At 40.6% G+C, this 25856-nt stretch overlaps 1 protein-coding gene across 1 annotated transcript; it reads right to left on the reverse strand.

Annotated features, from left to right (window-relative positions):
- Nucleotides 1-318: 318 nt before the first annotated feature.
- sh3rf2 (SH3 domain containing ring finger 2) lies at nt 319-23019 on the reverse strand. Its single transcript, XM_080035792.1, has 11 exons — nt 22789-23019; nt 22018-22468; nt 18024-18323; nt 15572-15667; nt 13509-13913; nt 3067-3188; nt 2721-2891; nt 2209-2483; nt 1817-2109; nt 1045-1346; nt 319-901 (listed from the first exon to the last, which is right to left on the reverse strand). Exons 2-11 carry the CDS (start codon nt 22465-22467, stop codon nt 721-723), a joined length of 2595 nt encoding a protein of 864 aa, XP_079891918.1. The 5' UTR covers nt 22468; nt 22789-23019; the 3' UTR covers nt 319-720.
- Between the last annotated feature and the right edge of the window lie 2837 nt (nt 23020-25856).

Raw genomic sequence — 25856 nt, forward strand, 5'->3', positions numbered from 1 at the left:
ATGTTTTTTGGAATAGTGTCATAGTTTTCACCAGAGAGAAACAACAAGTAAATTGTTCAACTGTAATAATCTTTATTAACCACATAAGGGGTTCTCTTCAAAAATGTGTTTCTCATGCATCCTTGCAGAAAAAAAAAACCCTTGCATGAGTATTTTAACATGCTGCAAGAACAGATAGGCCTACTTAAACATTTTGCTATTATTTGTGTATCTTCATTGCAGTTTTAGGACATTTATGAAAGGATTGATCCATTATCGTATCGTTGTTTATTAAGTTAACATAGTTTAAACCTGAAATAAGACACAAAACTACTAATGTTCTGGAAGTATAATTTATTACCACTTAAGCAGTACAGATATTTAACCTCATATAGTTGCTCTAAATATATTTAAATAGTTTTCTTCTGACAAAGGCACTAACCAATGTGTGTAACATGGGTATTAAAGAAGGAACAGTCTTTGGGTGGGTTTTTGTGCAAAATCTTATAATAGTACATGTGTAACAGACATGCACATATGTTGAAGGAAACACAATAAATCTCTGGAGAATTTAAACACACTCTCATAAAACACCTTCTTCGTAGGATTGTCGTTTGGCAGTGTTAGTATCAACCTTCGGACCTCAACACATATCCTGTTGTTCATCAGGTCAGTCAAGTCATATGGCAGTAGTTTGAACACATGGAATATGGAAATATCCACTACTACAGTTGTACACAGTCAGCTGAGCCTGTTGAGGGATTGGAGAACACTGCTGTGGAATAAGCCCGTCTGCCCACTCATCTCCTGAGTCACCAGCACCCTTCCATCAGGTCGAGGTCTGTGGACGAGGACCAACTCTCCTTGAAGCAGACTGATTTCCGAGTCCGTCTGGGCTAAATGTGTTGTGGTAACTCTGTGTCTGGGGGAAGAGGGGAAAAAAGCAAAATATGCCAGAGGTTTTTGTCCAGTGTGCCAATCAATAAAACATTTTCAGGTCTACATTGCCTGTCTGATAATCAATCTGCTCTTTATTTTCAAGGACAAATAAAAAGTTCAACATACCTGCTAGGGCTGAATTGAGCTGATGCGGCCGATAGAGATGACTGTGAAGATAGGGGTTTCTGAGGATTAGAATTGTGATCCGAGATGGTTGTTTCAAGGTTTTTTCTTAGAATGGGAACTTTTCCGTCTTTGAGAATGATCCCTGGTCCGTCTCTTCCCAGGGTGAGCGAGGGGGCCCACACTTCTAATGGAAGAGGGCCAGGGCTGGAGTTGGAGTGGACCTGATTTCCCGACCAGGAGTAGGAGCGAGGTTTTGGAGGAGGGGAGTCTTCATCAGTAAGAAACCGCACAGACTTTGCTGGCTAGGGGAGTAAAACATGTAGTGTAAGGCACATGTTGAAGAATGATCACAGCAGGAATAGTTTAAAGTTATAGTGCATAACTTATATCGCCCCCATGAGGAATTCTGAGTAATAACAACAACACTGTCGGTGCATCTGCATGACGTAAGCCTTCGGTGATCACACATGGATTTTATTACTTCTGCTGTACGTTCGGGTTTGATCTTAGCAGTAGAATCAACAACTGAAACATTTTGTGGGTGATGCTTGAACTCCTCTACCAGTGTCGGGGGGCGACACCAGTTTGTAAACACTACTATACTGAGAAATACAGAGAGAGTTTTGTGTATAGCTGATAGGCCTAATCAACTTTGTTTCAACTCGTTTGGCAATGGCTTGACTATAACCTAAATACATTTATATGAAAAAGTTACACACAATAGCTTAAATAAAGCAAATAAACTACTTTACTTCAAACCGCAAGACATTACCTTGTCTGTATTGTTCCTGTGTAAATCAGGTCTGACTAGAATTGAGTGAGGCCCATTGGAAAGCTGTCTGTCATGCTGAAATGCTGCCTCATGTGAAGAGTATTCCCTGTCCTTATAGACAGCAGAGGGCGCTGTTGGCTCAGTCATCCAGCCCAGTGGTCTGCCAGAGAGGGTGCTTCTGCTGTGCTTCTTCCTCTGCAGGGCAGGCGAGTAGCCGGATGCCTGAACTTGTTCAAAGTGCTGTAAGTTTGATGGGACGTTCATATTGGATGTATAGGAATAATGGTTGGAGCCTGCGAAAAACATTCAAAGGACCGTTTTTGACAACCTGGAAAAATCGCAAAATAAAACAAGCATTTGGAAGGTATGTGTGTTGTCTGAGAAAGACTCACCTCTGTGTGGGTTAAAGATGCGCCTCACAGTGTCCCATCCTTGTGAACCTCCATAGAGGAAGGATTTTCCAGAGCCAGTGGATGACATTGCATGCTGTCCTCCATTGGGCACAGATGGGACCTGTCCTGACGAGTACATCGTTCCATCAGAGTTCACCCTATCAAGAGCAAGGACCACAGCAGGGTTCTTGGCAGGTGTGGGTTTCTTTCCAGATAGTGTGTTGTACTGCGAGGAGGCATTGGCTGCTTTGGTCTCCAGGAGTCTGGCTGAGGTTCTGCAGGGATGCAAAGAAACACTTTAGCAAAAACTGAAGAACCTCCCATATATATCACCTTTTGTACTGTAGTTAACACTTATTTAAACAAAGCACAAGGCTCAGAGTTATATTGCCGTTTCATGACTCATTTAAACATATGCATGATGACATGTCGTCCTGCCCACACATAAAGACTGTCTGATGCAAATGTCATTGGGCTCCCACTTGGTGCAGCCAGGGGTCACAGCCTCTCACCTGAGCACAGGCGAGATGTAGTTGCTGGGCAGAATGCCCACTTTGCCTGTTCTGAGCGATAACCCACGCAGCCATCCTTCTTTGAACTTTCCATACACTCCCACCATCTCTCCTTTCCTCAGCTCCAGCTCCTCGGGCCTCCGTGGTTTGTAGGAGTACAGGACAGCACATCTGAGTCACACAAAGGGTTTTTGTCTATGTTACTTCCCCACTTTTTACAATAAACCCAGATTATGCTGCCTTTTTGGGGTATATGAATGTTTCTTTCTATCTTTTCTATTCAAATTTGATACATATGAGCCAAGATTATCATACCATTAATATGGTGTTTATAACAGTGACTTACACGCTGATGGAGAGCTGCTGTGTGGAGGAGGTTTTGCTGTCTGCAGAGGCAGAGGACATTTGGGGGTTCACGAGGGCCATGGAGATGGTGGGTGGAGCCTCACTGGTCATCTTCTTCTCACTCTGTAGTGGGTTGAATTTAAAATTATCATTATGTATAATAAGAACACCATATCAAAACAAGAGCCTACAGCCATGCCAGCAGTTTTGTCATTCATCGTAATAGGTTTTGAAATCGCCCAGACCCACAAATATTTGAGAATTGAGTTTTGTGACAGCTTGAGATTCAGTGAAAATATTGATTTAAGAGTATATTACAAAATGTTGAGGTTTAATTCTGCTTTTTTACTTTTGATTTGCTGGTTTACATCACTTTATCAAAAGGGCAAGATCTAATTGCAATGTTTTGTTAACATCAGGTCTAAAATCCTTGGCAAAAACAAAGATTATAGTACAACTTTATACTGAACTAGTCATTAAAAAAAGCATACAGGTTTATCAACGACCCCTCATGTCTTCCATGGCTACTGCACAAGCTAATGCTATCAGGAGGGCTGTTAAATTGGCTGTATGTAAGACAAAAGAAGGAAGTTTGATTTTATTCCAGAAGCCATTAGACTTGATAACAGCCCATTAAATACAGCCAGTACAATAATGTTCAGGTTATCTTCTGTATAAACGGACTTAAAACGGAAAAAAGCACATTCCGACATTTTTGTTTAATGTAATACGTGCCTACGTGGTGTTGCAGCCTGGGATTGGGGACATCCATTAACCCTCGTGTTTATCAAATGTCTCTCTTACAACATCATGTTTGTATTTTAGATTTTGTATATGCCTAAAATAATGATCAATGTGTACTTCAGTTTGCAAACCCATTTGCCTCAAATTTCCCCTTGACGAATGAATAAAGTATTCTGAATGGACTGAATGCACAGCAGTGCTTTGAGATAAATGCAAATGACAGCATCACTGTTGTTTCTCAACAACAGTGCTTACATTTAGATATTTAGCTGCTATAGCCTTATGTTTACAATGTTCATCGTCTTATTTTTGCATGGTAGCCTTTTTGTTGGCACAACATACAAAATACAGTAGAGGGAATGTTTTTAGTTTTTGCAGACATTTGGGTATAAACTAAAGTATTGGACCAATTTAAAAATAGACCTGATGAAATAAGTCATAAGCATTTATCCTCTCCTTGGCATCATGAATGTCAGGACTAAAATTCCATGTTAATATATATATATATATATATATATATATATATATATATATATATATATATATATATATATATATATATATATATATATATATATATATATATATATATATATATATATATATATATATATATATATATATTAATAATATTTGTCTAACTCACACTGCTGAAGCCTTGTAGCTTCAGATAAACTTTAGAATACATTTTTTGTCACAGAACGAGGATTGTTCAATTTGTTTCAAAGAGAATCTTTGTATTGTTTTAAGAGACTTGAAAGGATTTAATCTACGATTAATTCTCTTTCTTCTTTTAGTGTCAAATAAGCTAAACTAAACCAAACCAAACCAACATTTCCCCCCATTTTTGTGTTTTGGTGATGGTGATGGACAGTGCTGTGTAGCATGTCTCTCCAAAATGTCTCATAGTTGTTCAACTGGGTTGGGTTGAGATATTGTGACTGCTGAGGAGGCTGTAAAATATGATTTATGTCATTTTCTTACTCATCAAACTATTTAGACAAACCTTGTGTTCCATATGTTTCTCAATTCATATATTCAGGATTTTCCTTTAATTTAAGCTATTTTAAGATCCAAGCTTTTATTTTTAAGGCAGAGAGCTAAGAAACTGTGACTGGATGTCAGCAGAGTGTGAGTCAGGCCTGACACAGCCTGGCAGGGAGTGACCGAGGTGTGTCTCACATTCCCTTAACGACACAGTATGAAGATGAATCCCTAATTACTTTATTAGGCCTACCGAACTACAGAGGACCTTTTGGTGAGATCTTTATGAGAAACTTTTATTCTCCAACCAAACAAGTTTCGCATACATAAATCATTTTGTATTGTTTAGTTAAAGCCACTACGAGTAACATGGCACGTTGGCGTCCCCTTTGGACAAAAGCGGTAGTATTTTTACGACGCCCTCTGTCGCAAAGCTGTTTTCTAGCTCGTGCCAGGCGTGCGAGTGTGAACTGAGAAGGGCGCAATATAGTGCATGTCCGTGTGTTGAAAGTGTGTGGACTCTTTTCGGCTCCGTGAGAGTGGTTTTGACACTGCATCAACTAATGCCAGTCAGTGCTACACACACCTGATTGCAATGAGTTGATGCAGCAGCGTCACCTAACTACTCTCTCTCACGGAGCTGAAAGATTACGTGTCCTCACAGAAAGCGAATGAACGAGAGACGGCAGTTAGCAGAGCCGGCCCGAGGCATAAGCGAACTAAGCGGGCGCTTAGGGCCCCCGACCGCCAGGGGGGCCCCCTCAAAAAAAAAAAAAAAAAAAATTTTTTTTTTTTTAGTTTGTGTGTTTGATATTAACATCATATTATGCAAATGTGAGTTATCATACAAAAAAAGGAATAAAATGTTTTGGTCTAGATAATTAATAGCCTAAAAATCTGTGAGGTAATCCGAAATTATCTGATCATGTCACGGTCACATTCATGCACAGTGTGTATTGAGTTTATTTAAAAACAATTGGAAATGGGGCTGCCCTCAGTTTCCCATGCACTGTGTATGGTCTATAGCCTATTTCAGCCTCGTCTGTGGAAAAAAAGATAGTTGGACAAGAGTTCTTCTGCTTCGTTCCTCTCACTGCATTTAAATGCATTCACTATATTACAGAGAAAAAGAAAAATAACTCCAAGCCCAACCCAGAGGACCCTCCATAATATTTTATTTTATATTTTATAAAATCCATGTGTCCTTCTTCAATAGCTTCTAATTCATCTGACCCAGTGTCTCCAAATTATTTGTTCACACAAAATTTCTCAGATTTAGCCTCTTAATTTTCCTCTCAAAGTGCACCAGATTCATGCATTTCACTTTAAAAAGGTTAAAAAAATCTCCCGGGGGGGCATACCCCCGGACCCCCCTAGGAGGGTCTGAATCTCGGCTGTCTAATATTTTCGCACAGCTGCACAGTGGAGGGACTAGCGGAAAACACTGGGTGTGTGAATAACATTTCACAAAGATCTATAATTTCAGCAGCGCTGACATTGGAGAGGGGCCCCCTAATCATATTTCGCTTAGGGCCCCCTGAAGGCTTGGGCCGGCTCTGGCAGTTAGTATGGATCACGATGAGGTAATATGTTTGTGTTGTTGATGTAAATAATGACTATTTCAGATAATGGTTATCTGATGATGGTGAAACAAAGCAAACTTTGTGTTAGTACAGTGCATTCTCTTTTATTTCTTTGATGGTTCAGCCCCGTTATCAGTCATTATGACGACAAACAACTGTCTCAAACAAGGCTCCCGCTCCCCTTCCCTCACCAGGAGGGATAGGCTTCTCAAATCGCGTTGCTGCTCCACACTGAAATCTGCGACCAATACGGATATGTGACCATAGAGCCTGCACGAGCGAACCGAAAATTGGACTGGGTGTGCGACCAGACCAAAAGCAGTAATAAAAACTATATAAAAACGTCTTTCTTTGCACTGATGGTCTCGTTTGCTGTTAAAGGTAATTTATGATTATCAGAGGAAACATGAGGCTGTTTAAAAGTTATTTAAATGTTACTCGTAGCCGCTTTAAAAGAGAGGTGGAAATAACTTCCCCCGTGCAGTGCCTATTATCTCTGCAGTGATGCCTACAGTGTTGGTGATGCCTACAGAGGCTTGCTGCTATTTACAGCGCTAACCACTTAACTACTGCTTGAAGCATTAACGCTGGTCCGTGTGCCTGGGGTTTCCTCAATATAGCATACTGTATGCATAGATCCTACAGCTGTCCCACCATTAAAGCTGCAATGCATTCACAATGTACCCCAGAGACGCACAAAAGAAGTCATAATTAAGACGCAGCCATTGCTATGAGAACAGTCTCACTTGTCAAAGGCAGCACTCTGAGGCAGAAGTGAAGCAAGATAAAGTTATGGTACAATGTCCTGAAAGCGAGAGTGGATGGAGGAGCTTCGCTGTCATGTATGTTTTTTTTGGTCTGCCTGTCTTTTATGACATTCACAAGACGTTTACACTAAAAACAGCCATGACAGCCTGACACTTACAATGTTGTGTTATGCAACAAGATACACAAACTAATGTTTCCCCCCATGTAATGAATCATTTATTTAGTTGTTTTCAATATTCTATTTTCCTTTTTCTGTTCCGGGGTTGTGTTTTATCAGATTAAAAGAGAGGTAACACAGTGACCCAGCAGTTGCAAAGTCTATATTTACATTGGGAGATTTTGGCTATTTGACTTGCAGTGAAATACGTCTTATTTGGTGTGGTAAACAGTTGACATGCTCCGTCAGCCAGAATGCCTGCAGTGCCAGGAATAAACCAATTGAAAGCTTGTCCAACTTTTGGTGCCTCCCTGCAAGAGAGAATGGTCAACCAGCAAAACCTTAAGACAATTTTTTTTCCAAAGTACTTTAAATTAAATACATAAATGAAACTTTATTGGTAGATAATCACATAAATAAATACGGACAATATATAGTAGGCAATAATCATAGAATTGTGAAATAAGCCAATATTTTCTAAAACTCTTTTCAGTACTATAACATTATGCAATGACATTTTTATTTCATTTTCCAAATCACTGTTTTATTTGCAGTTTAAGTGCAGTCTTTGTTGGTCAATCATGACAAACAGTGTTGATCCAGTAATGTGTTTGTCAGTTTTCTCTGACTAAGCAAACTAGCAAGCCAATTAGTCTCCTCTATCTGTAACAGGAAGATCACCTGCAACAAAGCTCAGTGCTTTGAAAGGAGGAAAATATCGAATAACCTTTAATTATAATGAAAATATTGTATTTGTATTTGTTCCTATGATCATTTATTTAATAATGGCTCATTTATGTATATAAATGTTGCGATAAGTGTTATCTTGTCAGCTGCTAACTATCTTTCAATGTATCGGCCAATAACAAGGAGGTTATTCAGTTATAATTTTAACAATAAATTGCCCTGCATGATTGTAAACATAACAAATGCAATGGCTGTCTACAGAGCTCAGATAGTTCTACATTGCTACCTTTAGCAAAACACTAAAACACCTTCTAATATCTGAAGAAAACAGTTGCGTTTGCATGTTTGTGTCATCATCCTGTCAAAAGCAGTGCACAATATTTCTTGTTTTAAAAACCTTGGCTACTAAAAAATCCCCAAAATCTCAACCCAAATAGATTTGTTGTAAAGATATCTTTGTAAAGCTCAACACTATTAACACTACCTCAACATGTTTGTGACTAAACCAAAGTAAAAACATTTTGGTTTTAGACACACGAGCCATGAGATGAATACAAAGGGTAAATCTTAGTATGACTTAGTACGATGTATGACTGATGTCAAAGAAAGGCCTGCACACCCACACAGCTGATTTCAGTTACTCCGGCTATAATTGGTTCTATTCAGGTTGAAGTTGGGTGGAGCTACAGTAGGTGGGAATTACCCGGCCGTCACCAACAACAACATTAAACTCATTAGTTAGATTTCTGTCCAACTTGCTTCTGACTGTCTGCAGCGTCATGATTTTATCATCAACAATAACCTCATCAGATGTAGACAGCTGCAGTTTACCGTAGTTATTCTCCATAATAATTTCTCATATTTTATACTACGGGTGTTAATCATCTTCACAAAATAAATGTGTAATTGTCCAGTTAGAGCAGAGAAGCTGCATAAAACCATTTTATATATCCAAGATAGTAAAAAATTATTGGTTTATAATTATTGAGAGGCGATACAAAATGTTCATGTGTCGTGAATAAATCAAATCCGTAGAGACTGCTGTCAAGACATGACCTAATTGTGGCTGACATATTAATGGGTGAAACTCATGACTTAACTTTTTTCTCTCCCTGTGCACGTGCGTAGTTGTGAAGATAATTATTCTGGGTTGTGTGAATGAGTCTGAGATGGAAAGAAGTTATTAAATGTTTGACATACTCGTTGCAGAGGGAATAAAGGTTTAATCGGGCAGAAAATGAAATACGAGAAATATTTATGACTATCTTTGATTGTTTGGAATGTATATTTTGGAATAACTTTCCCGCAGGCAAATGTAAAATGTCCATCTTAACTAAAGCTGATAGCAGATGTTTTATCGAGCATTGTCTGAACATGCCCACACAGGCTTGTGGAGGTGCAGTCAGGTAACACCATTTGGTCTGTAAAATGTCAGATAACAGTGAGAGATGACTAATTTTTCAACAGCCCAATGTGACGTCTTCAATTAGCTTGTATTCATGTTTACTGTGAGATGAGAAGAACAAATCATATTTGAGAAATTTGAACAAGAGTCATGTCAGGATTTTAATTTTAAAATATTAATGATGCTTATAACCACCATCATTAATCTGCATTTACTCTATATAATCAACTAACAATCGATACATTCATAACATGTGATCTAATTGTTCTCATGTCAGGCCTTGGAGCAGGGACAGTTGGAAGGGAGTTACTAAATAGCACAAAACTTCTTGTAAGTTTTTTAGATGTTTTCCCAGAAAACGAGGCCAGAGAAGGGACAGATGTATCTATTTTAAACAAAGGCCTACTGTATTTTCCTGACTCAGCTGACCAAGCCATAGATACAAGTTACATTCAAAGCCAGGAGCATAATTCTACTTTTCGGCATAGTTCAGGTCAAGAGCGAAGAAGAAGAGGATTGGACGAGAAGATACAAGACAACAAGATAGACCAATCAATAGACTTTGTCAAGATATGTTAAAAAGCCTTGCTGTCGAAAAGGCTCATTACTTTTTTGACTTTTTTGTCTGTCACTGACTCCTGCACAAGCTGTTCTGTGATCTCACTTCATTAAACAACACCTGAGAACTCTGAAACTTTTTTCCAGTCATCTTTTATTTTTTACCTTCCATACATCCGAACAAAAGAACACGATATATTATAGTTTTAATAGTCATAACTATTGTAGCTCTCTCTCTTCACATGCCTCAGCAAAACATCCCTGGATGTGATCCAACATGCTGGTTTGCTTTGGACCAGACCTTGTAGAATGTCTCACGTGTCATCACCAATCTTGAGTTCTCCAAACTGGCGGCCCATCAAATTCACAATTCAATTCAAAATAATCACGATTTTTTTGGAGCTGTGCATGAGGCTAGCACTTCATCATGCTACAATAGAGATCTACTGCAGCTCTATGTCACCAGTGGGTCTTTAAAGTCTTCTGATAAGGATCAAGGAGACTTTGCTTATGGGACTACAAAGACTCCTTTGGACACACTGTGGACACTCGAAACCTAGCTGTTTATACATGTATATTTCAATAATTATTAGGAATTTCTTTATATGATGTTATAACTCTTCATTTTTATGTTTCTTACCTTGTGTTTTATTGTGTAAAACAAAACTACTTCTAACTTAAGATTTGAATATCAACCTTTAAGGGTTTAAAGGGATAGTTCAGTATTTTTCAAGTGGGGTTGTATGAGGTACTTCGGTATAGTTAATACGTTACCTTAGTCAGATGGCTGTCATCACAGTCCCTATAAGAAGTTTGGGGGAGAATTCGCGGTAGCAGACGTTAGCCTTGTACTGTTGCAGAGGTGACCCCACTTCAAAAATACTGAACTATCCCTTTATAGGTTACAAAAGTTACAGTTATCTTATAATGGCATCAGTGTTTTGGTTGTGTCAGCGAAGTACTATATGATGAATGTTGCATTTGAAGATGTACCAGCTTTTGGCTCATTTCCATCCTACATGCTGCTCTCTTGCATAACAGTGCCAATATTCACACTAACAAACATTATTCACATCCACAGTCGGTGGGAAGCGGCAACTCTCCGTGTAACAGTGGAGCCAGAGGTGAGCACTGATGTGAGGGCTGCTCTAAGAATAGCATCACACGCTGGCTTTGGTCGGTTGGGGAGAGCTCGGCCTCGGCTTTAGGGACACAGAGCCCTCCGCTCCCTTTAGAAAGGGAAGTGCGTCTAGTGCTATAACTGGCCCACTGATGTGAAAGTGAGTGTTACCTGCTAAGTGAAGAGGAAAGGAGTTTGGAGGCAGGGGGAGAAAGGGGCTCTGTTATGTAACCAACTTCACCAGTGACTCATCATCATCATCAGCATGAGAGAGATAAGCACAAGCACTGAGGGACTCTCCAAGCCTCCCACTCTCTAAATCTAGCGTTCACTTTTCTTCCTACGTATTGTGTTTTGCCTTTTTGCAGCTCATACATATTTTCCCTGGTTCTCTTCCCAATGTTACGACCATCATTTTACTGTTACAGTATTTCCTCTCACCTTTTCCTCTTCTTGTCTAATCTCTGTCATTCCCTGCTTCTTTAATCTTTTATTCTCTCTTCCTCTCCCGGTTTGTCCCCTACATGGTGTAGCATTTCCAGGCTCTGACATGTATAATTGTGGGTTAGAGCAGTGAAATCTGAGCCGAATCAAAGGAAATCACTATCTCAGGGGGGCAGGGCACTCTGCAGCAGGTTGTATTATTAATATTATTAACCCCTTACAGAGGCTTTTATGTTGGCACCCTGACACTTGCTGGCTATGACTATGCAGTACTGGTCACAGTATTATACAGTGTAACATGTTTACTAATGTGAATGAATGGCAACGTGTCCAGCTGTTTACATAGTAGAGATGCAGCGATTGCAAATTTGTCAAAAAAAAATCTTATGCGGCAGGTAAACATATAAATCTTGTCATGAAAAAATATTGAACCATCTTCATCACACTAACTTGAGTTATGGCATCCAAGAGTCCCAGGCAATTTATCTTTTTCAAAGTTAGGTAAGCTACTCTTGTATGAATCAGACCAATTAACACGACATTAAGGCAGGGCAAAATGAATACAAAAAAGCTGATTCAACATCGGCTACTGCCATCGCCGGATGTCACCTTATTTGCAAATGGGCCAATATCGTAGAAATAGGGACAACTGTTGATGTGAAATGTATCCACCAACATTAAGGCTTGGGTGATCAGTACTAGATAAATTCATAATCTTTTAGAATTTTCACGGCATGCTCGAAATAAATAACATTTTCTCATGCTGATCATCACCCATCCATTATCCTGCCATGTGATACAGGCTGTGTAATGTAATACGCAGCACGTATCACGTTGGAATGAAGTTGGGTTAGTAATTCATCTTAATAGATTGAGGCTGCACATACATTATATAACCATATATTAATCATCACCATCATAGACGCCAAAGGCAGACCTGAAAGAGCCGCAAGAAACATGACAGTGGTTTTTCAAGAGTCAGTTTCAGTCACACACACACCCACTCTTCTTCTGAGTCATTTAGATGACATGATTTCAAAGGTGAAGTAAAGGTTATCTCAGTTTTTCAGTGTCATTGTGCTGCCCAGAAGTCCACTGAAGTGCTTAAAGCAATAGTGCGTACCTTTTTCTTACAAATTAATGTTGGTTACATCCAAGCCATTGCCAAATGAGTTGAAACAAAGTTGATTAATCAGCTCCACAAGACTCTCTCTGTAATTCTCAGTATGGGAGCGTTTACAAACTGGGCGACACTGATGTGGCCACGAAATGTTTCAGTTGTTATTTCTACTGCCGAGAAAAAACTTGGAATTACAAGCAATCAAATCAAAGACATACCTCATGTATATGCACAGAATGACTCATTGGGACAACAAATGTTACGCACTATAGCTTTATATTGGGACTCAATGTGTTATTCTATTAAATTCTAAAATGCTTTTCAAGAATGAATGACACTACTTCTTATAATTACTTTATATCTGGGCTGGAGAAAGAAAACACACTCTGTTACGACTGCTATTCATCTCTGAAGGGGAACCCCTGGCTTGTGGCCCAGAATTGTTGATTAAAAAAATTCCTTTGAAAAGTTTTCTTTCCTGTCACCTTTAGTCCTCCCTCCTTTCACATCTAGCCCTTTTCCACATCTGTGTTGTCTTAATGGGAGCCCCGCTTACTCATAGTGGGCAACATAAGGATAAAGGCGATGCCTCTCTCGCTCTCTCTCTCTTTCTCATTCATTCCTAAGTTTGCTGTCATAGTTCCCTCCCTGTACTCCTGAGGACAACTTGACCTTAAATCGTGTCTCCACTCCAAATAAAAAACAGCTATTATCTCAGTGGAAAACGGGCGTGTCTGTTGCCAACCACATGTTTTCTCTTAAAACAGATCACGGCACACAAAGCAAAGCCCAACATGGTTGAGCTCAAAGATTATGAGAAAAAAATTACTTTTTCTCGTCAGTATACGTGCACGTGTTAGCAATATTACTGACCTGTGACCGGTGTCGGTGTATAACGTCAGAGTGGCGTCTGATTCGCTGAGAGCTTCCTCTGGATGGGTGAGACAGGCTCCTGGTCACGGGAGGCACAGACAGTCGCTCAGAATGACCCTGGCTGTGTAAGGTGGTGGTGTTGCTCGTCTCTCCTTTGACCGTCTGGTGAAAGCTGATGTTGCTGTGTGTGGGATATATCCGATGTTTGGAGAAGGGCAGAGAAGCATTGATGATGGGCGTCTTTGCCTGGACTTGGGAGACTCCGTGTTGGTGGTGGGTGGTCCTACTGGATACGTCAGTGGCCTTCTCTTTGCCCCCGGCCCCGGTCCGATGGTGAAATTCCGCTGAGTCACTCCCCTTCCTATGATTCTTTCCCTCCAGCAGTTTGGCAGCCACGGAGTTTGGCTGAAATAGACAAAAACAACCTAAAGGATTAATCTAAACACGCAAAACAGTCCATCCTTAGTGGAGAAAAATCCTCTCCAACTCGCTCCCTACCTGATACTAGTGCCTGTGTGCTTCGGCTGTCTAAATACACCCACTTATCACTACTCCACTCAACACTACAACTTGTTGGACAGGCAGGCAGGCAGGCAGACAGGAGCATAAGGACCAGCCAGCCAATAAGCCAGGACAGGTTGACTGGTACTGGCTGAGAGAGACGCAGCACAAATAGGCAGGGAGACAAACAGACGGACAGACATGGCGGGGTTAATGCTTTTACTCCCCCCAGTGATGTGCTCTTATGCTACCGGAGCAGAGAAAGCATTAGCGTGTCTTCACGCCTGGCTGCACCACACCAGGAGAGATGGGCGAGGAGAGGAGAGGAGAGAAAGAGATGGGATGAAAGGAAAGAGTAAAGAGGTGGAGAAAGATGAGGCGGGGCTTCTGGAGACCACACGAGTGGACAGGAGACGAAAGAGGACTAGAAGAGAAAACAGATATTCGTAAATACAGATAAAAAGTGAGAGAAGTAGGGCTGCACAATATAAGGAAAAAAATATGCAATATGCGGTAACATTGTTGAATATTGCGAGGATGATCACTTGTGACAGTTCCTACGAGTAACTTTTAAAGGTGTGGTATACATATCCAGAGAACGTCTGTTCATATTTATACTAACCATGGCAATATTTGAGGCTCAGATCTATTTCTACAACGGTCCGTTTCAATATCAGCGCGGGGGTCCGTGCCCGAGGGTCGATCCCGAGCACCAAGCCACTGCGTTATGATTTACAGAGCCTCTGCTGTGTATAAACACCAGACCTTCTTTCAGCACCAACAAAATATAGATAGCAGATGATCAGTAGATATTTGCAGATTTTTTTCCAAAAACTAAATTAACACTCTTGCTGGTCTTCGTGTTAATCCCAGCTGGCTAATGTGTAATAATCCATAAAATATATTTTCACATCCATGTACTCTATCACCGAATATATTGACAATGCAGAGCATCAATGCATGGAACATGGAATAGGTTGTCATGTATTGCAGTTCAAGCAGCCGTTTCCGATACGCATACCTCTAAATCAACATTTGCGATCAGGATACATTGTCGATATATTGTGCATCCCTGGAGAGAAGTAAACAAGAATTGAATGAGGCACTGCATTTGCCCCACTGTAGGAAGGAATACAATTTTCCCCTCAGCAGGGATGACGTTAATTCCCGGAGGCAGAGAGTGCCGAGGAGAACAAATGAAAGTCAGCTAATCTAAGCTAAGCAAGCTCTGCAAACCTGAGTAAGCCACCGAGTCAGACACTAATGAGCCGCTGCAGACACAGCAGCATGCAGGCCTTCACAGATCAGCTCCATGCACTCAGCACTTTTGCAGAGTGAGGAGTGACATTTACGGATGAGTCAAAAAATTTGAATGGAAAAAAAAACAAGTTATCGGCCGGGCAGCGACCTGGAATTAATGACACCCGACAACATCTAACGGCTCAGTTCATTACAAGAGTTACGCCATCAGAGCAAAAAAAGTGCTAAACTGCAGTCGTCAACCTTGATCGAGCTGAAAAGGCCACGACCCCACACTAAAACAATAAAGAATGAGAACTCACCTCTATAAACTGCAGAGGGCAAATTCCAACTTTCTCTCCAAGCCTGGCTTCGATCCAGTGCTCATCCGCCCGTCTAATGACAGTGAGGATGTCTCCCTGGAAACCAGAATAAGTAACTTAAGACTCACAAGGGGAACTAAGACAACGTGCAGGAATTAAGGTGAGAGAGAGAGAGAGAGAGAGAGAGAGAGAGAGAGAGAGAGAGAGAGAAATTGCTTAAAAAATAAAAAAAGAAAAGAAAAGAGGTAACGGGATGCCAGGAGCTTGTTACAGAATATGGAGGTCGCCCTGGAGACTGGGCACTCAGCTCAAAAACTCTCCGTGCGCTGCCTTCCTCCTGCAGCAAGCATGTGACATCAACTCCCTTTGTGTCTGCAGGCCCCGGTTCTTTCTCTTCAAAAAAAAAACATTTGACCAACTGCATTAAAACGCAGTTAAAAAGCCAAGCGCAAGTGTACTTTAATGGAGAGCACACACACACAAGTGCTGGGGCCCTTATGTAACCGCCTCGGAAATCCTTCAGGGTAAGTAACGGCCACTGCAGCGGAGGTCTAGGGCTTCAAGTCTCTCAAAGAATTAAGAGGAAAGGAACAAAAAGTGATGACCATTAGACAGTAGGACATTGGGAACTTCCTGTGCTTCACATAATCATTGCCTACGACAGCTCACGTCCAAAAAAAAAGCCACGCCGGAGTGATGCTGAACGGGTGATATGATAAGTATGATGCTGTATTTTTGGAACATGGGAGCAGGAAGTCAAGCCTATACTCGAGCACATCAGATATTTGAGAATTTGTCACCACGACTAGCGTCATTATTCCTTGCTGTCATGTTATGCTTCTTTTTTTTTCTTACGTCATTCCAGATCCAGCCATTCCCTTCTGCCCTGCTCCTCACCTTACCCCCGCCCTGTCTTTTAAGGATTAAAAGCTAGTGTAATGCCAGTTAAACTGCATTTTTTAGGGACTGAAACCCACACTATTCATTAGTTATCATTTGGTTCAACACACAGTTTCAGAGTGAGGTTGTGACCCATCTGCCACAGTTAGCAGATTTTGTTCTGCACAGACATACTGTAGATTTGTGATATTCTAATCTAGATATGCAGAATGTTTAGTATGACACATCCTCTTTCCGTTTTAAGATGATATCAAGCTTTACTGTTGCCCTCTTTTTGATGGTTAATTTTTTTTGCGGCAATGTTAAGGGGAAAAAAACAGCACAGGAACGCCCAGAGACACTTCAGCCAGCTCATATTCCTTGTGCCATGTTTTGCTTTTCTTATGTCATTCCACATCCAGCCATTCCCTCCTGCCCTGATCCTAACCTCAGTCCCCGCCCACTTCCCAATCAACCCCTCAGCACTAACGCCGGTTCACTTTCATTCAAAACCTGCCAAGTTTTCTTTGTTTGTTTGTTTTGACTTGCTTTCAGCATTCTGTTTGCCGAACCACAGCATGTTTTGGCCATTTGCCTTGTTTCACCGGACTCCCGATTCCTTCGCCTACGCGCTCTAGATTCTTGTTTGCCTGTTGGACTGATTCACTGGCTTGGACCCTTGCCCGGCCTAAACTGAGCAAACTAGAATTTCTTGCAGCCAACTGCATCCTGTGTCAAGCTTTCAGGTATGCGTCATACTAGCATCCTGGCATAACTTCTTTAAATTATAATTTTTTATATTGATCATATTTAGAGCTGACCAACACAATACTATCCATAAGAAAGTTGCCACAGCACAAAGTGAGGTCTGTGCTTTCCCCAAATGGTCTGACAAGCAGCCAGAAATGAATAATATTATGATGATTACCAGAGAAATCACGCAAAGTTTGAAATTTAGCAACTTTTCTTGGTTTTCAGTTTTGCACTACATATTTTCTGATTTCTGAGACCATCACCTATGACTCTGGGTTGTTGTGTGTGTTTTTTTTTTAACAATTAACTCACTTACAGACTAAAAATTAATCAATAGAATATTCAATGTAGTCCTTAGTTGCACTAAATAATATAGCATTATGGCCTCTGCCCAAGCCAGGATTCCTCCAGGTATTAGAACAGCAGAGGTGGTTAGCCACACAGATCCTAATGCATCTCATCTTGGTTAGAAGATGCTGGCCCGCCCGACACTCACTTACAGTATGATTAAGTTGGACCTTGGCTCCTTCGAGTAATAATTTCCTTTGTGCATTAAAGTGTGAAGGGGCGCTATGTTAGAGCGCACCCCCCTTGAGGCTCAGGCCTCGTCACATCAGACCCAGATCCAGGTCGTTCTCTGCATGTCATCCCCCTCTCTGCCCCATTTCATCTCTGTCTCTCCAAAACTGTCTAATAAAGCATAAATCATCAAAGAAATAATCTTTAAATATAGTGAGTATCTAAAAAGATTAAGTTTACATATAGAAGACAATGCCAGTAAGATTTTCCTCTTCTGTGTTAAGTAGTTTGAGAGTCTAACCTTAAGGAAGCTGAGACAATATTTACTGTCTTCTAGATTCTTCTCATCTGGGTTGAAGTCGTAGAGGGCCCTGCACAGAGCCTGAGGTTGGGACTGCTGGAGAAGCTTCAGTAGAGGCACCTGGCCGATGGCTTGCAGTGTGCTGGCAGTGACAGACCCACTACCGCTACCGTCAGCAGTGTGTCCGTGTTGCCAGGTCTCATCCACTTTGGGTTCCAGGCCAATACCATTCCCAGGTGTGAGGACCAGATCCCCAAACGAATCACCTCTGTGGCTACGCATCGGAGCTCTGACAGCAAGCTAAAAGGACAGATAAAATTCACATATTATACACTGACATATATATATTATATACTGCATTTATGAATTTTATGTGATGATGTATATTTCTGAAGATTGAAAACTCAAAGTGTTTTAAAGAACTGCCGGCGTTAAAGCTCGCTAGGCTGCCCTGTCTTTTAAGGATTCAAATATTGTTTTCCCAGTTAAACTGCATTTTCTGGGAGTAAAACACACACAATTAATTTGTTCTTTATATTGTAGACATCTGATACATTTTCAAGGTCCGTATTTTCAACATGATACGTGACAGACAGAGTGTTTCATTTGGTCCAAAACACAGTTAGTTTCAGAGTGGGTGGGGGGGACAAACGTCTGCAAGCTCTCAGCAGATTTTTTTTCTATACAGACATAGATGTGTGATGTTCTTATCTAGATATGCAGATTATTTGACACATCCCTTTTCCCTTTTAAGATGATATCAAGGTTACTTTAAACTTCTTTTTAATCGTGGTGGTGTTGAGGAAAAACACAGCACAAGAATGCCCAGAGACACTGAATTACTTTTCTCTAAATAGCAATAAAAGATCATCCTTTATACATTTCATGACTAAATGATTAAAATAGTAATTTTTTTAAAGAATTCAAATCTATCTGCCAAGAATAAGTCTTGTAAACCGTTCAAATCATTCTACCAGCTAACATTTTATCAGGTTCCTCCTTGAAAATGTATCTGAATACCACTACATTGAAGCATTTTAGACGAACATGTCTAAAAAATTAACCATTGTGATACCTGGCTTTAGTGAAAAGGAATTGGAAGTAATTGCGATATACAGCATTTTTAAAGTATATATCATTTTGAACAGGAGCTTTCAGAAGTACATGTTTAGGCCGAAAGGATTATCACAGACATTGTGAAACTTGGCAGAGCTGTTTGAACTCTGGCTGAACTTGAGCTATAGATTGAAATGTGAGCTCTAACCAGTAGATGTTCTGAACAGTTTACATGCAGGACTGTTGAGGAGGCAGGTCTCTGTGCGCTACTCATCACCTCAGGGAATAGAAAACCTCGGCATGAGATGAAGACTGCATAATGATATACTGAGTGTGAAGGCCCTTTATGATCCTCAGATCTGTGTTAGAATTGAATTCGGCGACCGATGTTGTTACAGACAAATAATTCATTTTTGTAACATTCAGAACCGCCCAGTCCTCTGCATTTTACTGTTACCCCTTAACACCCTGAAAACTAAATGAGTAAATGACCATTAAAACATTTTGAAAACACACATTTCACTAAAATCATCTCTACGGTTAAAGTCTAATTTTACCACTATCCATGTAGACTTTATACAGGCTCTTTATGAGATGTTGTCGATGAATATACACACATGTAAAACTTTAATACTGAATAAATAAACTTAGTTTAGTTTAGTTTCAGTTTATTTCGATCAAAACATATTCACAACATTACTTACATAAGTTAAAAAAATAAAATAATAAAAAACACACAAAATAACACAAAGTTGTCATCGTAATTTATATATTAATTTCTTATAAATAGTATTGATCGAAAAGGTGTAGGCTGAAGCCTTAGCTTATTGCGCCTACCCTTTTTACATTATGTTTATTTATTCATTTTTCGTTGGTCCCTCAGGATCTTATTTAATTATTATATATATATATATATATATATATATATATATATATATATATATATATATATATATATATATATATAAATATATATATATTTGTTTTAATAATTTGTTTGATAGTTATTGTAAATATTATTGCTATAATTACGTAACTGTATCACTCCAACACGATTCTGCGAGTCCCTTATGTAATAAATGTAGCAATTTGATTTAACTTGGTCATTTGTTTAGTCCTGCCTTTACTTATTAAACATTTGATTGAAACTTTGAAAAGTAAAACTCCATTCCTCCCACTCTGTCATTATCATCAAATGTCAGATGTTTCTGACTCACTCCTGTTTCTGATTAGTTTATCAAACCTACGCATATTGCCCTGTATAGTAGGTGTTTATATAATGTAATAATACAACTCTCCCCACTCAGGTTGTGTTTGAGTACAGGGAGAGAAAAGTACTTGGGTTTGATATGTTCTCTATGAAGTGAGAGGAAAGTTATTATGCGTCTTAAATGTATCTGTAGACACTTTTACCGCAAGTATCAAAAGCTACATCCAGTCATAAATAGCATGTCTGCTTATTAATCTGTCATCCCTGAACATACAATGGGCCAGTAATGACAAGCTTCGGTGACTAATGGTGCCCGTTAAAGTATTTGAAAAATTCCACCAGAGTTTGGTGAACACTCAGTAGTAAGGAAGTTATTCAATAAGTCAGAGATAAGGCACAACGGCCCTATTCATAAAGTGCAAATGAATAAATCAATGTGACCATAAAGCCAGAAGGAAATAAAGACCATGAGGCAATATCAACGATTTCAGAGATTTCCCCCACAATGTGTACATCAAAATAACTCTCCCTTTGGTAGCCGAGTGTGGCTGCTGTGAACGCAACATAATAGCATCGTTGCAGGTTGGATTCCAGCCGGCAGCCTTTGATGCATGTCACTCCCCCTCTCTCTCCCATGTTGCCTGTCTACCTCAACAGCTTTAAAGGCGGAGTCAGTGATTCTGTAGAATGTTTGTTGTCAAAACACTTTTTTCTTTTTATCAGTGAATCTCAGGTAGCGCATTCTGAGGAGATATTCTCTAATTTTGCGTTCTCCAAAATCGCTGACTCCATCTTTAAAAAAGTAACTCTCCCTGTATTGTGTCAACAATGTTACAGATAAATGTTTTGGGAATGCCCAAATCTTTACAACTTTTGGTGTCTTGTATTTCAATGGTATTCTAATGTTTTAAATGTGTCTTTAACTCCTGATCCGGAAACCGCCCTGTTCGGACATTCCACAGCCCTGGAAAAATTGAACCACAATGCACGCATAATCATGGTGTATGGCATGGTTATTGCCAAAAGATGTATCCTGAGGCTGTGGAAGTCCGACTTGGCCCCCCTAATTCGAAACCTGGCTGAGGGAAATGGTGGGCATTCTACATGTGGAAAGGCTACGACATGAGCTGTCAGGTCACCCCCATAAATTCCCCACTATATGGGGCCCAGTGCTGCGGCACTTAGGGAACCAAAAGGTGTGAGGTTTGCCCCAGTTTTGTTTTTGTTTTAGCTTTGTTTTGTTTCTTGTGTACTTATAGCTTAATTTCTTAATCATTTTGTCTTAGTTATTTATTTCACTTAGAGGGGGTTGGGTGTTGTGTATGTATTATATGCGTTTACTTATTCTGTTTGCTTTTTTTGTCCATATGTAAAAAAAAAAACATATAACCACTAAAATAAAAGTAAAAAAAACTAAAAACAATGTTACAGATAAATAAGGAGAATTTTTTTCATAACAATATTTGCAATATTATTTTTGCATTATGCTATAATGTACTTTGATTGGTCAGGTGTTTTATCCTCACAATGTATTATATGATATTTCAATGATATTATATGTAACATATGCATTCAAAATCGAAGTATGTCAGGCTTTGGAAAACCGTCAGCATTTGTGCAATGTTTGAATAAACCCATTCACAACACTGGTATTTTAGCAACCACTGACAAAATAGTTCTAGGTTCCTCCTCATAAAGCAGATGTTTAGGCCAGGGTTGAGCACTGACCTCATTGTGCCCTTGCCTCTCTCTGTGTAGACTGTGCTGCTGCTGCTGACCCTCCCTGCCTGTCAAGCTGCCCCTGGTCAAGGGCAGGGAGTGACGGGCTGTCTGTCTGTCCGTGCTGGGCCCTGGTGGTGATACCTGGAGCCCCTCCAAGAGACGCACTAGCAGGAGGTTTGGGGGAAGCTCCTCCACCTTCCTAGCCTGCACAGGGGATTGACACTCGGGACAGAGCAGCTGAGAGCTTGCAGCAGCCTCCTGCCTCTGCAAACAGGCCACACAGAAAGTATGCTGGCAGGGCAGGACCTTGGCCGACCCATCCAACGGCCTGGAACACAGAGGACACTCCAGCAAGGCTATTAGAGCCAGCTCCTCCATTTTAAAAGGCCCACCACCACCACCTCCCTTTGGGACTAGGCCTTGTTCTGGTACACCCGGGAGACTGTAATCCACCATACTGGGAGAGAGAAGAATGAAAAGGCTAATTCAATGACTGAAGCTATTGTCAGAAAACAATGAAAAGAGTAACAACATTACTGGCCAAAGTCCTTCTCTCTTCTCACAACACCAATACAAATGTTGCAATGCTAACGTAACATTTTTGATAAGGTGGAATAACAGAGATAAGACACTTTGTAGTGAGCATTTATACGCTGCTTGTTACAGGTGTCATGTCGGCTCACCTGGCTAAACAGGTATGACAGCAACAGGAAAGGCCGACGAAATAACACCGCGTATGTCTCAAAAACACACAGCAGACAAGCAGTAAGTACTTACACACGTATCGGCCGACTGCTGGAGTAATATTCCTTCTAGAACTCCGGCCGGTTATCGCTTAACTTTGTCGCCACTGCTGCCGTGACGCAGTGCGCTGAGATCCAGTAGCCTACCACGCACACACAGGCGCGCGAGCTTTTACATCGGCGTCACAGAGCAGCTCGTGCCAAAACGTTTACGGAGACATTACATCCACCTGTAGAAAAAATAGAGACTCCTGAGAAGCCTGTGACAATGTCTCAGCCACAACCCGGCTAATTCATCAGGAACTGTGTCGGATTTCAGATTCATGTCCGACCCAGTTTAACCCTTAAAGGTTGAACAGCTCTCACATTTACATAATCATTTATTTTAATGACAGGGTTATCTGGTAATGTGATAAACATTAAACAGGTAAGTTAAATTATTTTAAAAATGTTGACAAGTTTAACAAAAATTGTTTAGTTATAGCTTAACTAGTTTTAAAATAAGTTTTAATTAAAAAAAACATCAAATTGCTGTTTAAAAGGAATTGAATAGCTGGATTGTTAAATTGTTGCCACATAATTCAGTCTGATAATAATTGTATATGTATATCTCCTTATTTCCGTGTTTCTTCTGCGAGAAGCCCCACTGTAATTGAATAAAATGTGTGTGGGGGGAAAAAGCAAAAAATAAAAGCAGAGAGCAGTGCAGTTGCAGCACTGTCATGTGACGTGATCTCCCTCTGCTGGTGCGTTCAATGACCAGCTCTGCAGCGTCACCTGCAAGTGTCAGCAGAGTCCACATCAGTCCTGTGCTGGACACACCTGGGGGGAAATAAAAATCGAATTAACCTGACAGTCCATTCCAGCAAATATCGAACATGTGTGAGAATATATATAAGCCTTTGCTGGTCACAAAGAAACACTCACAGTTAGCCTCCTGCTGGACATAATGGGGCCACACAAGTCATAATTACTGATTTTTATTTATTTTCTATACTGTAATTGTTTGGATTTCATTTTCCACTGTCCAAACTGTCAAACTCCCTTTTCTGGCATCCCAAGACTAAATAATATATCCATGTTGGCTGCTTAGTGAAAGTTCAGGAAATGTGTTTGAATTTTTTAAAACAAGCATAAATGTTTCATCTCGTTCATTCCCGTCAGCAGGACTCGGGGAATTCTAGAAATGTGCATGTGGCTTTTATGGAGAGAGTGGGAGTACCAGCAAAAAGAGATAGGGAGGCAGAGAGAGAGACAGAAGGAAAGATTAGCCATGATTTATTTACATGTCCATATCAAAGTGGAGGCCCCATCCTGTCTCTCAATCCTCTCCCAGTTGAGTGGCACTGATGGCAGAGCAAAGGAGAGTCTAAACAGGACTTTGATTTTACCTTGTGTCTGGATAATGTATTTATCTTTTTCTTTTCTGGATTGAAACTGAACTTCTTGATGAGTGTAAGTGCTCCAATCTGCCAGTGATGGATCTTCTGTCATCCATCAAAGACACCAAGGAGGAGGGAGAGAGCTGAGCTGTTTTGCTGCTAGGAGGAAGCCAGCTCATAAGTGCTTATCAGCTGCTTACAGGCCCGACGGTCAGTCTGGCCTCCAGCGAGGAGCCCCGGATGTTGTGGAATATGGGACCATCCATGTATGATTCTTCTGATATATGGACTGATGGAGAGGGGAAGGCTCTCCCCGGGGATGGCTCCGAGCCCGCCGTGCTGTCTCTCAGAATATCAGGGCTTGTCACAAATTGCTGTATAAGGAGGGAGACTACTTGCCCAGCTTTCATGTTTTATTTAAAATGCTGTCGTACTCGGAGAGTGCTGCTAACTCATTGAATGTGATCTGCCTCAGCATTGCCTTTCCCTCCTCTTTCCGGCTTGTTTGTGTGTGGTTGTGTGTGTGTGTGTGTGTGTGTGTGTGCGCTGATGTGCTTCGCAGTGGGTGATGAGGATGTGTTTAATTTGAACAAGGTGTCAGTCAAAATGCATAATCCTTCTGCAGCCGTTCGACGAGGATTTAACAGGGGAATCGAACAGCACTTTAGGTGCATCACAGCCTGGTAATTAACTTCTCCCTTTCAAAGGGAACTAATCCTCCGCCCAGAACTTGGTGGATGTCATACAGTTTGCAGCGGTTCCCAGGTGCCGATGAGGTGACTAACCTTTCTCCTTTCTCTTTCTTTACTGAATGATGCATTGACTGATGAGCTCCAGACGGCTTTTCTCTCACAAGGCAAACATTGCGAGGCGGGGCGGCAGTCTAATGTTTGGAGGGAAAACACAGTGATCCAGTCAAGCTTGTTCAACCGGAACATCTGCATATATTATTTTTCGGACAACCGTATACAAGCTTGTGTGTTTATGCAGACACCTCACCTCTTTATGCGGACGACGATGAGTTGTCCTCTCCCCATTGTCTGCCAGACAAAGTCCAACCGTCTATAGAGCGATATGTTAATGGCCCGCAGTGTGTTGTCACATTCGGGTCAACTGACTCAGCCTTGACATGCCTGAGAGCCTGGGAATGTAATCTGGGACAGAGAATGTTTGCAGTGCTACAGCCGCCAGCCCCTCCACCACCAGATGCTTACATTAACATCCAGCCATGAAGCAACTTTGTGCTTCTTCCACCCACAGTTCAGTGTGTTCTTGCCTGGTCCTCCTCTGCCAGCAGATTGAATCCTATAAATATTTCATATTTGATAAATAAATGAAACAACCTCTTTTCTTACTTCTGCACACTGGGTTGCTCCCTTACCTACGTAGGCAGGAGCTTATTATGGCATCTCTGACATCGTTTCATTCCAATGTCTAAATGAAGTTTGGCTCAGGGACATTTTCATTAAATATTTTAAAGATTTATCTGACGCATCCATTCTGCTGGTAACAACGTTTGTTCTTTTTCTCATAGTAGATGCTCTAGATCAGCCTGGAGCAGTTATTGAGGTTGATTTTAAGATTTCCTAAAACATCTCCCAAATTGAATATTTTAAAACCAAAACAGTGTCTCCCTGTGTTTCCTAGGTAAAGAATAAATACAGCGGGCCTATTCTCTTTTCCCAACAGCCTTAACTTCTTTCAAAAAGACAGTATAGAA

This window comes from Ammodytes marinus (assembly GCF_949987685.1).
Source record: "Ammodytes marinus genome assembly, chromosome: 10".
In the NCBI taxonomy this organism is placed as follows: Eukaryota; Metazoa; Chordata; class Actinopteri; order Uranoscopiformes; family Ammodytidae; genus Ammodytes; species Ammodytes marinus.